Raw genomic sequence first — 12,017 nt, forward strand, 5'->3', positions numbered from 1 at the left:
CCTCCCATAATAAAACTCCTCTCAATATTATGTAATGCATTTTGAAAAAAAGGTAATAGGGTGACTAATGCTGCTGCCATGAAACTACTCGCAAGCCCCTGACGGCTCACCTTCTTACAGGACATCCGGCCCTATCCCAGAAGTCAGTTCAGCTGTAGTGCACCAGGGAATTTATATTGTTGCCGCAGTTTCTCCCTCATCTTGTCACACAAAGTTTCTGTTTGGGCTAATTGTGCAGAAGGAACGGTGTTGGGGAAGGCTGGGGAGAGGAACACTAAGGGGAAGGCTGAGGTTTTACTTTAAAAGCCAGTAGGGAAATTAAGAATTTGCAGCAGGGTTAATGACATCACTTCCGGAATCGATGACGCGAAAACAGGAAGTGAGAGAACCAGGAAGTGGCTGCTGTGCGCATATATGGAAGCTGATATCTGCTGCTGTAAGAAGGTAGTGAGTTCACAGAAGAGCAGCGGGTTCATGTATCTTTATCCTGCAGGATCATCACGAGCCAGCACCTCCATTAACATTACTAATTGCGGTTGAATTAATAGAAATAAATAAATGGTGCCACTGGTCCTTTAAATACCATTCTATTTTCTAATAAATGAACATTTTTAATTCATGTATTTTGTTTCAAATTACATTTGCTGTGTTAAAAAAACTTTTTTTGCCCAGATCCCCGTTAACAGTGGGTCAAATATGTAATCAAAGGAAACTTGTCATTGGTACATGAGGAATGAGTAGTGTAGTCAGTCCAGCTCTGACAATATTTATATCTCCATCCAAATAAACTCAACGTCCCAGCAGTGAAACAGCAGCACTATTTTAGTTTAGATACCCGAGAGGCATCCATGTATAGATCACATAGTGTCTCACGTGGGCTTCATATTGGGCTTAGGGAATTGTCTCCCAACTTGCCCCATAAATAGCACTTGAGCCGCTGCAACTTTTTTATTTCCAATCTTTAGCCTGTTTATCAGCAAAGCATCCATGATCAGGAAATGTTTTCTATGCTTAGGATATATACATGGCACATTCCCCCTCTATTTATAGACCCACGTCTGATCCATCCACAGTGATATTACAAAAGGGGTGGACGTGAGTCTATAAATTTAGGCTCCTGAAGCCACAGTTCTAGGTCAAAGGCAGAGTAGGAGAAGAGCGCAACCCAAAGATTTTGTACAGGAGCTGGCCTACCCACCCAACCCATGGGTTACCCCTCACTTCCAGCAGGTTTGGGGCCAGCCCACACATCACTAGTACTTAGTGTTGCAGCCAATTACTTGCACGGTCTGTCTGCTGTGCTTGTTGCCTTTGCATCCACCCACCATTGATATGTAGTTTGGAGAAGAAAGCCACCTACAGTTGTGTGAAAAACTATTTGCCCCCTTCCTGATTTCTTATTCTTTTGCATGTTTGTCACACAAAATGTTTCTGGTTTTTATTATTTAGGGAGAAAAGAAATCCAAACCTGTGTGAAAAAGTAATTGCCCCCTGAACCTAATAACTGGTTGGGCCACCCTTAGCAGCAATAACTGCAATCAAGCGTTTGCGATAACTTGCAACGAGTCTTTTCCAGCGCTCTGGAGGAATTTTGGCCCACTCATCTTTGCAGAATTGTTGTAATTCAGCTTTATTTGAGGGTTTTCTAGCATGAACCGCCTTTTTAAGGTCATGCCACAACATCTCAATAGGCTTCAGGTCAGGACTTTGACTAGGCCACTCCAAAGTCTTCATTTTGTTTTTCTTCAGCCATTCAGAGGTGGATTTGCTGGTGTGTTTTGGGTCATTGTCCTGCTGCAGCACCAAGATCGCTTCAGCTTGAGTTGACGAACAGATGGCCGGACATTCTCCTTCAGGATTTTTTGGTAGACAGTAGAATTCATGGTTCCATCTATCACAGCAAGTCTTCCAGGTCCTGAAGCAGCAAAACAACCCCAGACCATCACACTACCACCACCATATTTTACTGTTGGTATGATGTTCTTTTTCTGAAATGCTGTGTTACTTTTACACCAGATGTAACGGGACGCGCACCTTCCAAAAAGTTCAACTTTTGTCTCGTCGGTCCACAAGGTATTTTCCCAAAAGACTTGGCAATCATTGAGATGTTTTTTAGCAAAATTGAGACGAGCCTTAATGTTCTTTTTGCTTAAAAGTGGTTTGCGCCTTGGAAATGTGCCATGCAGGCCGTTTTTGCCCAGTCTCTTTCTTATGGTGGAGTCGTGAACACTGACCTTAATTGAGGCAAGTGAGGCCTGCAGTTCTTTAGATGTTGTCCTGGGGTCTTTTGTGGCCTCTCGGATGAGTTGTCTCTGCGCTCTTGGGGTAATTTTGGTCGGCCGGCCACTCCTGGGAAGGTTCACCACTGTTCCATGTTTTTGCCATTTGTGGATAATGGCTCTCACTGTGGTTCGCTGGAGTCCCAAAGCTTTAGAAATGGCTTTATAACCTTTGAAATTGAACTCAGGTGTGATAAACCACAGTTACCGTATATACTCGTGTATAAGCCGACCCGTGTATAAGCCGAGGTACCTAATTTACCTAAGAAAACTGGAAAAATGTATTGACTCGTGTATAAGCCTAGGTCATTTAAGCCTGGTGAGATTGTCATTGTTATTACTTTTTTGTTTGCTCTTTCAAATAGTAATAATGGAAAAGCTATTAGAACTAAACCATTATTAATTTCAGTTCAAATATCATTATCAATGACTTTGTCATTAAACTGCAAAGTGGGTGCTTTATATCTTACAGCCACTTACTTAGCTATAATGATGATCAGCAATTAAATGAAATAATGAAACTGGAAATCACTTTTGGGTATTGCTAGGAATGTGTGAATAGCCTGTGATTATATTGATTTCGGATGTGCAAATCAGGCCAGTTTGCCAGCAAATCATGCTAAAAGCAGATCTAGCTTGAGTGACACAAAATTGGCAAAAATGTCATGATTAGCAAAACAGCGACAACTGATGCAATTTCAAAACTGTGGGCATCTACTTTTCACTAATTACCGTAATTAATGATCCCTCTGTCACTGGAAAGTCTCACACAGTTTGCTATTAGTGATGGGCGCGTCCTTCCCTGCCTGCCCACGTGGCGGCCATGGGCGCCGCCATTTTGGGAGCGAACGCCGGCAGGGAAGGACGCGCCGCCCGGAGCTCCTGGACCTGCTCCGGGCGGCGACACAGTCAGTCACAGACAGTCCTGCTGGGGCCGCGGAAGGAGGTATGACCCGCGTATAAGCCGAGTTTGAGTTTTTCAGCACATTTTGGGTGCTGAAAAACTCGGCTTATACGCGAGTATATACGGTAAGTTATTTTTTAACAAGGGGGGCAATGACTTTTTCACACAGCCCCATGTAGATTTGGAGTTTTTTTTCTCCCTTAATAACGTAAACCTTCATTTAAAAACTGCATTTTGTGTTCAATTATGTTATCTTTGACTAATAGTTAAATGTGTTTGATGATCAGAAACATTTTGTGTGACAAACATGCAAAAGAATAAGAAATCAGGAAGGGGGCAAATAGTTTTTCACACAACTGTATATCTGTTTTGAATCCAACAGAATTTGTACTTCCCACCGATGTATAGTTTTCTGGAATCAACTAACTGTTTGGGGTTACTGTTTAGAAATTGAAGTGCATCAGCCGTGAAATTTCTCATGCACGGTTTATTTTTGGTTCTTTATAGGCTACCCACTTTGCTAAGACTATGCATGTCGGACATCCGACTATTAGGCAGACCTTTGGCATTCATGTTTAGGGCCATGTCAGACATAATATGCAGTTAATTGTGTTTAATTTTTACAGACTTTGTAAAAACTCCTCAATTAAAGTAGTAGACCCTGAAAATAAATACTGTCCACCTTATTAAAAATAAATCTTACTTTGCCAAATCTTCCCATGTGTCCAGGGACTGGTCCCATTGCATTTTGGAGTCAGGAAAGAATATTTCCCCCTCTGAGGCAAATTGGAGAGGCTTCAGATGGGTTTTTTGCCTTCCTCTGGATCAACTGGCAGTTAGACCTAAAAGTGTCTGTTCACTAGAAGCTCACTGCCCAATGTCTGCAGCTGTTTTCTATATTGTCGCTCTATATAAAATTCAACATTTATATTTTAGCCTTTAGATCTCCTTTAATAAAAGCTCATACATTAGAGGTCCCTGATGTAGAATATAATTGTATTTCCCAAATAATAGCAGATGAATAATACATATTTGTATTTGTGCTGGAAGAGGTCTATTGACCTTTATTAATTTTAGCTGTCTGATTGCTGCATTTAGTCTGAGCCATTCTCTCTGGTACAAAATCTTCCAATGGCACATACTACTAAAAAAAGTATATTATTAAGAAAATGGTTTATTTACATGAAGCAGGGCTTTACACTTGAGCTGTTTTATAAAATCCTTTTTATAGAGACCTACATTGTTCAGGTTATACTTTTCCTTTAAGGTTTGCGGCATTGCCCTGAGACTCTGATAATGAGAACTGAATAAGGAATGGGCTCCCATGTATTTCTCTTCAATCCCAGTGTTTTTTCTTACAGTTTTTCTCATTCTTTCATAAATAATGCCATGAACTGCCTCTAATAGCTTCCCATTACGGTCACTTGAACCTCGTAAGGTCACTGGTACTCTGAGCATCATCCTCTGAATTGCCCTAGTGCTAAACCCATTGTATTGTACAGAGCTGGTCTGAGAATTACAAACTTGTTCCCTTCTGCCCTATTTCAGCTGCGTGGCTGCCTCCGGTTTATATAAAGTGTATGTGTCACACAGTAAATAATAAAGGCAACGTGAAACCCCTTCAAGCAATTCGGGACCCTTTGTCTCTCTCCTTACGCCCTTTAGCCAACTGCACATTCACATGTATGTCTGCTTGTAGAGTGCTGCTGCCATGTGAAACTGGAAGCTGCAGTGTTGTGACTACCGTATATACTCGAGTATAAGCCGTCCCGAGTATAAGCCGAGGTACCTAATTTTACCTCCAAAAACTGGGAAAGCTTATTGACTCGAGTATAAGCCGAGGGTGAGAAATGCAGCAGCTTCTGGTAAGTTTCAATCTCGTTTTTGGATGACTATTCTTAGGCGCCGGCTACTATTCTAAGGCGCCGGCGAATATTCTTAGGCGCCGGCGACCGTTTTTGCGCTTGACCCGAGTATAAGCCGAGTTTTTCAGCATATTTTGGGGGCTGAAAAACTCGGCTTATACTCGAGTATATACTGTAAGTACATTCCTCCCCACTTTTTGTAAACTGTTCCGTTGCTCGTTGTGCTTTGTTCATCACTACACAGTGAGTCCTACATGGGGTTGGGTATCCGCGGAATACCTGCAATATGATTGGGGCGGATTATTCTTCATTTGTCCAGTGTGTGGGTGTCTGATCCTGTTCAGTGGGGGCTACAGGTGGCCAATGGAGGGGAAAGCGCTAAAAAAAACAATTGTCCTAATAGTTAAAAACGCTTGCTGTGATGTCACTTCCTGCCAACATGACATCACTTCCAGTCAGTGTGACAAACACTGCGGGGTAGATTCCTGACCGGAACCAATTTCTAAGACCCGAACCACAACCCACATATTTACCCACTTTGATCCGCTACGTGACCCGGCCCCGCAACCCTCTGACCACCACAAACAGGAAGTGGTGGTCCTGCAAACTGGAAGTGACGTCATCAAAAGTGGGCGAGGACAGAAACAAGTTTTGTAAAATATAGACAATATTACATAAGATAAGAAATTTAGATGAGACCCGCTGGTATACCCGCGTCTGAAAATCCTCCCCTCTTTCCGCAGGGTGCCTGCTTTTTTTGCAGGATTTGTATCAGTGGTGAATATGTGTGAGAACATAATAATAATAATATATATTATATAATAATATCTCACTGTGTGCCTTGTCTCTTGCAGCATGCCAACGAGGATGTGGAGCGGATGCTTTTAGGAAACAAGTGCGACATGGAAGATAAGAGAGTGGTGGCCAAAGCAAAAGGAGAGCAGGTAATTTGTCCTCTCCCTCTCTCCGTACGTCTGTGTCTCATTTTCTTTGTGATTCAGGAAACAGACCCAGGGTACATTAAAGGGATCCTCGCCCTGAAAATCTAATTCTAAGCAACTTCCCAAAACACATTTGCTGAACACATTGACTGTAAACGTTAAGTGTCTTGTGTGGCTGATTACATTCTCTGCACTGCTCATTCTGACTCCTGAAGCAAAGCCACAGATTTAACTTGCAGGGTCACATTTAGAGAAGAGAAAGGGATAAAGAAATGCTGCTTGTGCATCTCCAGTTCTGGAAATGATCCGTCAGAGGGACTGGGTCAGGCATAATGTTCTTCCCTATTCAGCTGGGAACAATGATAATGTAATAAACATAAATAACTTTATCATCAGTCCAGTAACCTGATGGTCCCTATAGGAAATCCTCATGTGTAACTAAAGCACTGGGAATATTTTGCATAGTAAATCTCATAGTAACCACATTCATGTCCCTGGCACAGCTGAACTGTAACATGAGCGCTGTCCTGCTGATCTGCTTGGCACTAAATCACTAGGCTCATGAGTTGGTTCACCTTTAAGTTGACTTTGAATATGTTATAGAATGGCCAATTCTAAGCAACTTTTCAATTGACCATCATTTTATCTTTTTTATAGTTTTTGAATTATTTGGATTTTTCCTCTGACTCTTTTCAGCTTGCAAATGGGGGTCACTGACCCCATCTAAAAAGCAAATGCTCTGTAAGGCTACACATTTATCCTTATTGCTACTTTTTATTACTCCTCTTTCTATTCAGGCCTCTCCTATTCATATTCCAGTCTCTTATTAAATCAATGTATGGCTGCTAGGGGAATTTGGACCCTAGCAACCAGTTTTCTGAAACTGCAAACTGGAGAGCTGCTGAATAACTCAAAGACTAAAAAGAATAAAAAATAAAAGCCAATTGCAAATTGTCTCAGAATATCCCTCTCTACATGATACTAAAAGTTAATTTAAAGGTGAACAACCCCTTTAATGCTTTCTCAGCATGTCACAGCTTTTAGTTATACTAATATTTCTATATAATACACAAAAGCCATGAATATCCTATAAATTATATAGTGAATAAAGTACCCCGTCTTGTAAAATATAAGAATATTATAAATTACAAAGGAGTTTCATGACCATATAAAAACACGAGGCTGAAGGCCAAGTTATACAGGTCATGGAACTCCGAGGTAACTTTTAATATCCTCAAATTGTATTTATTATAATACACAAGTTTTAGGAGTCGTAATAAAATTGACATCACTAAGCTCCATTTATAGCTGATGACATCACTAAGAGTTGTTTATAACGATATCATTTACAGGATATTTATTACTTTTATGTATATTAGGGATGCACCGAATCCACTATTTTGGATTCGGCAGAACCCCTGAATCCTTCAGACGAAACCTGAATCCTAATTTGCATATGCAAATTAAGGAAGGGAAGGGGAAAACATTTTTCACGCGATTTCCCTTCCCGCCCATAATTTGCATATTCAAATTAGGATTCGGTTCAGTATTCGGCAGAATCTTTCGCAAAGAATTCAGTTTGGCCGGACAAAAGGATTCTGCTTCTTCACAATATACAGTACACATAGAAATGTCATAATATAAGGCTGATTAGTCATTAATACACATAATTACTACATGGCAGCACAGAAACCAGTGCAATTAGCATCAGAATTGAATAATCAGCAAACCTGTAGCATCAGCTTATATTACAGCCAGGGAAGCTCATTTTCTGCTGGATAATTAGTGACGAGCCCTAAGCTTAGCTTCTCAACAGCCAATCAGAGCCCACTGAGCATGTGAGTGTCACAGACACTTTCCAAGATGGTGACCCCCTGTGACAAGTTTGAAGTCCTGGATCATTGCTGCTATTGACAAGCTCAAACTTTAGCCTCGTGCAATAAGTTCACTATAGAAAATGTGACATTTTTAGCCACATTCATGTTTAGGGTTTACTTCTCCTTCAAGGGTTTGTACACAAATGGGCGTATGCAGCTTTAGTTAGTTTTGCTACACTCCAGTGCAATTTCAGGGCTAGTTCAGACAAACAAGATCATTTTTTTAGGGACTGTGGTGCCTGAGCTGCACACAAGCCATGGCACAATATCATGGATGGGAGACTCGTTGAGTTGTAGCCATTCTGTGACTGTAGTTCTTGGGGCGACAAATGGACAAATAGCAGATCAAGTTATACATTTGATTGTATGTGTTACTAACCGGATGTGTCTATCTCTTTGCCCATCAGATTGCTCGGGAACACGGAATTAGGTTTTTTGAGACTAGCGCAAAAGCAAATGTAAACATTGAGAAGGCATTCCTCACGTTAGCAGAAGACATACTTCGAAAGGTAAGTGCTCAGGCCCTTTATTCACTGTGGGTAAGAGATGAGTTATTCTTGGCTTGTGTCTGACCCCGATGCTGAAACTCCTGCCAATAGACTGGCTCCATGATTAGCTCTATGTCTCATGCAGAATTCTATTCATTGTAGCAACTGCATTATATTACTACTTCCTTAAAGGAACAGTAACAACAAAAAATAAGTGTTTTAATTGATTGACAATATAATATAGTGTTGTCCTGCACTGGTAGAACTGGTGTGTTTGCTTCAGAAACACTACTATAGTTTATATAAACAAGCTGCTGTGTAGCCATGGGGGCAGCCATTCAAGCACAGGATACACAGTAGATAACAGATAAGTACTACTATAGTTTATATAAACAAGCTGCTGTGTAGCCATGGGGGCAGCTATTCAAGCACAGGATACACAGTAGATAACAGATAAGTACTACTATAGTTTATATAAACAAGCTGCTGTGTAGCCATGGGGGCAGCCATTCAAGCACAGGATACACAGTAGATAACAGATAACTACTACTATAGTTTATATAAACAAACTGCTGTGTAGCCATGGGGGCAGCCATTCATTCATTCCTGTGCTTGAATGACTGCCCCCATGGCTACACAGCAGCTTGTTTATATAAACTATAGTAGTACTTATCGGTTATCTACTGTGTATCCTGTGTCACTGTTCCTTTAATGAGGGGATCCAAATTCCGCTGTGCCAGAGCCCTAGGTGCCTCTATAGCCTCCCACTCTCCCAGGTACTCATGTCACTGACGTATTGGTTCCGCTACTCCAGGCTGAGGCAGCTGCTTCTCTGCTCGTCTATGAGCCAAAACGATAATCTTAGGAATTGGGGAGATTCCATCAGACACATTCCATTGTGGGAGGAGCTTATCGACCTCCTGTTGCTGTCTTCCTGCTGATTGGCTAGCAATTCTACTGATGTGCATCAATATGTGCTTAATTATTGACCGCTAACATGGATTGTTCTCTTGTTCCAGACTCCAGTTAAAGAGCCCAACAGTGAAAATGTAGATATCAGCAGCGGGGGCGGAGTCACAGGCTGGAAGAGCAAATGTTGTTGAGCGTCTCTGGTTGCAACTGTCACATCCACTGCCCTTACACCTTCCCCTCCCCCGGCAACATAAACCACTCCCCCCACCTCCTCCCCGTCCATTTTACCCTTAATATAAATGTTTCCTGACCTCTTCTCTCATATTAACAAGAGTATCTCCCATTGCCTCATGTAAAGGATTCTTGCTGGGATCTTTTTCCCTAGACAAAATGTATAGAACACACACACACAAATACACAAAGAGTAAATAAATCATGTTTGTGACACCTCGCGTTACCATGACCCAGTCACTACATTTCGGTTCCATCATCGTAATCAAGTTCTGTCATTACTAAAATGGGAAGAAAGTCAAGCGGAGCCTTCAGCCATTCTTACACTTCTGTTCTGGGAAAGAAAAAGCCCTGTACGACAATAAACGTTAGATTGAATCCTTTCTTTTGTATCCATAACAGGAAGTGCTGTGTCCGTGTAGCTTTGTGGGTCTCTATTGGGGGAGGTTTCTCACCGTTACACTCCTTGGGGAAGACGGAGCCCGTTCTACTCACCTTATATGATCTCATGGGCTTCACCATCCAACACAGTGGGGAGACAGGTTTCCTATCCGAAATCCTGAAATGTTACACACCCCAGTAGTAGACTAGTCCAGCAATGGAACTCTTATCCCTAGGTTTGCTAGTAAAAGCCTTACTATAAGAACTTGTGCTAGCCGTGACTCTGTCTATAGGTTCCAGCATGGAAATCCCAGGCCTGCATCGGCCCTTCATCCATAAAGGATAAGTAAACCTTAAAAATAAGTAATTGTAATACTGATGAGGGGCTATTCTAAGCACTTCTGCAATGTACATTCATTATTTTTTTTTTTTTCAATTCCAAGATATTAATGTACTGCAGCTGCCATATTAGCTTGGTGTGACATCACTTCCTGCCTGGGTCTCTCAGAGCTTTGGGCTCAGATTACATTTATTTATTTTGTTTTTAATTGCAAGATATTAAGGGATACATGTACTGTTAATATAAATGAATTTTGTTACAACAGCGCCACCTGCTGGTCAGTTTCCCACCAGTCTGACCAGCAAGTAGTCAAGGAAGTTGTCAGGAGAAAGAAAGAGGCTGATGTTCTTCTGCTTAGGAAAGATGTGAGAAAGGTTTCTAATTTTATTCCTAAGCAGAAGAACATCAGCCTCTTTCTTTCTCCTGACAACTTCCTTGACTACTTGCTGGTCAGACTGGTGGGAAAATGACCAGCAGGTGGCGCTGTTGTAACAAAATTCATTCATATTAACAGTACATGTATCCCTTAATATCTTGGAATTAAAAGAAAATAATGAATGTACATTGCAGAAGTGCTTAGAATAGCCCCCTCATCAATTTTACATTCACTTATTTTAAAGGTTTACTTATCTTTTAAGCCACTCCGTTATTCAGCAGCGACTTTCTCTCCTACAGAGCAGCTAATGTTGCACAAGGGATTTGCTACTGGGTGTAAGTAAATATTTGATTCATGTAGGATCAGCTTTCAGTGATGAGCAAAGAAACTCGGTGACATCTGACAAGAGAGGTGGATTCTCTCTCTTCCACGTTCTCCCTGTCATTTTAGTGACACGACCGAGGCAAGTGCCAGAGCAGATTATAGAATGAAGCAACTGCCACTTACTGCCTGGCTGCCAGCACGCTCAAGAGTTATTTCCCTTTTACACTGAATGTTTTACTTGGCTCATAGTCACAATGGCAGGATCAAGCCTTTCCTTGAAGCATTCTCTTTGTTCCGACTTGTATTACATTGTTCCATTCTCTTTCATCTGATTTTCATCTGCCGCCTCTCCTTGTTATTTCCCTTTACACAGAAAAGCCCCAAATTCCAGTTAAACGGGCAGTTTGGCATTGGCTGTTCTGATGTTCTTCTGCTTAGGAAAGATGTGAGAAAATTGTTCTGATCCTAAGCAGAAGAACATCAGCCTCTTTCTTTCTCCTGACAACTTCCTTGACTACTTGCTGGTCAGACTGGTGGGAAACTGACCAGCAGGTGGCGCTGTTGTAACAAAACTCATTCATATTAACAGTACATGTATCCCTTAATATCTTGGAATTAAAAGAAATAATGAATGTACATTGCAGAAGTGCTTAGAATTACCCCCTCATTCACATTCACTTATTTTAAAGGTTTACTTATCCTTTTCTGAACCCAGAAATATCAGAACCCTCCCCAGGTACAGTCTTTGCCATCTCTATTGATATAGTTCTTTGTTCTGTAGGAAAATAGTCATTCAAATTAGGTGGATAAAACTACCTGGGGGGGATGCTCTGGTGTAGGTAAGATATATGTACTGACCCCAGAAAAGACAGAACCTTACACATGAAATCCAGAATAGCAACTGGCATTGTTCTTATTTTATTGGGCCCCTAGTTGGGCTGGTATATAACATGTCATTGCTCAGGTGTGTGGCCATGAGTCTGTATTCAGCCTAAGGCAGGTAAATAGCCAGAGCCTATGGAACAGCTCATTCTTGTGCCCATGTAAAAGCAAATACAGGTAAGGTTTGCGACACCAAATAGAGTAGCTCCCTTCAATA

The 12,017-nt window shown here is 41.4% G+C and overlaps 1 protein-coding gene across 1 annotated transcript in view; it reads left to right on the top strand.

Moving 5' to 3' along the window:
• The window catches only part of rab10.S (RAB10, member RAS oncogene family S homeolog), a 48,223-nt gene extending 38,321 nt beyond the window's left edge, over positions 1-9,902 (top strand). The window contains exons 4-6 of the mRNA XM_041565135.1: positions 5,903-5,992; positions 8,274-8,375; positions 9,374-9,902. Coding sequence (XP_041421069.1) covers positions 5,903-5,992; positions 8,274-8,375; positions 9,374-9,457 — 276 coding nt within the window. The 3' untranslated portion in view covers positions 9,458-9,902. The remainder of the gene's footprint in view (positions 1-5,902; positions 5,993-8,273; positions 8,376-9,373) is intronic.
• The last annotated feature ends 2,115 nt before the right edge of the window (positions 9,903-12,017 follow it).

The sequence above is a fragment of the Xenopus laevis genome, chromosome 5S (assembly GCF_017654675.1).
Source record: "Xenopus laevis strain J_2021 chromosome 5S, Xenopus_laevis_v10.1, whole genome shotgun sequence".
Taxonomy (NCBI): Eukaryota; Metazoa; Chordata; class Amphibia; order Anura; family Pipidae; genus Xenopus; species Xenopus laevis.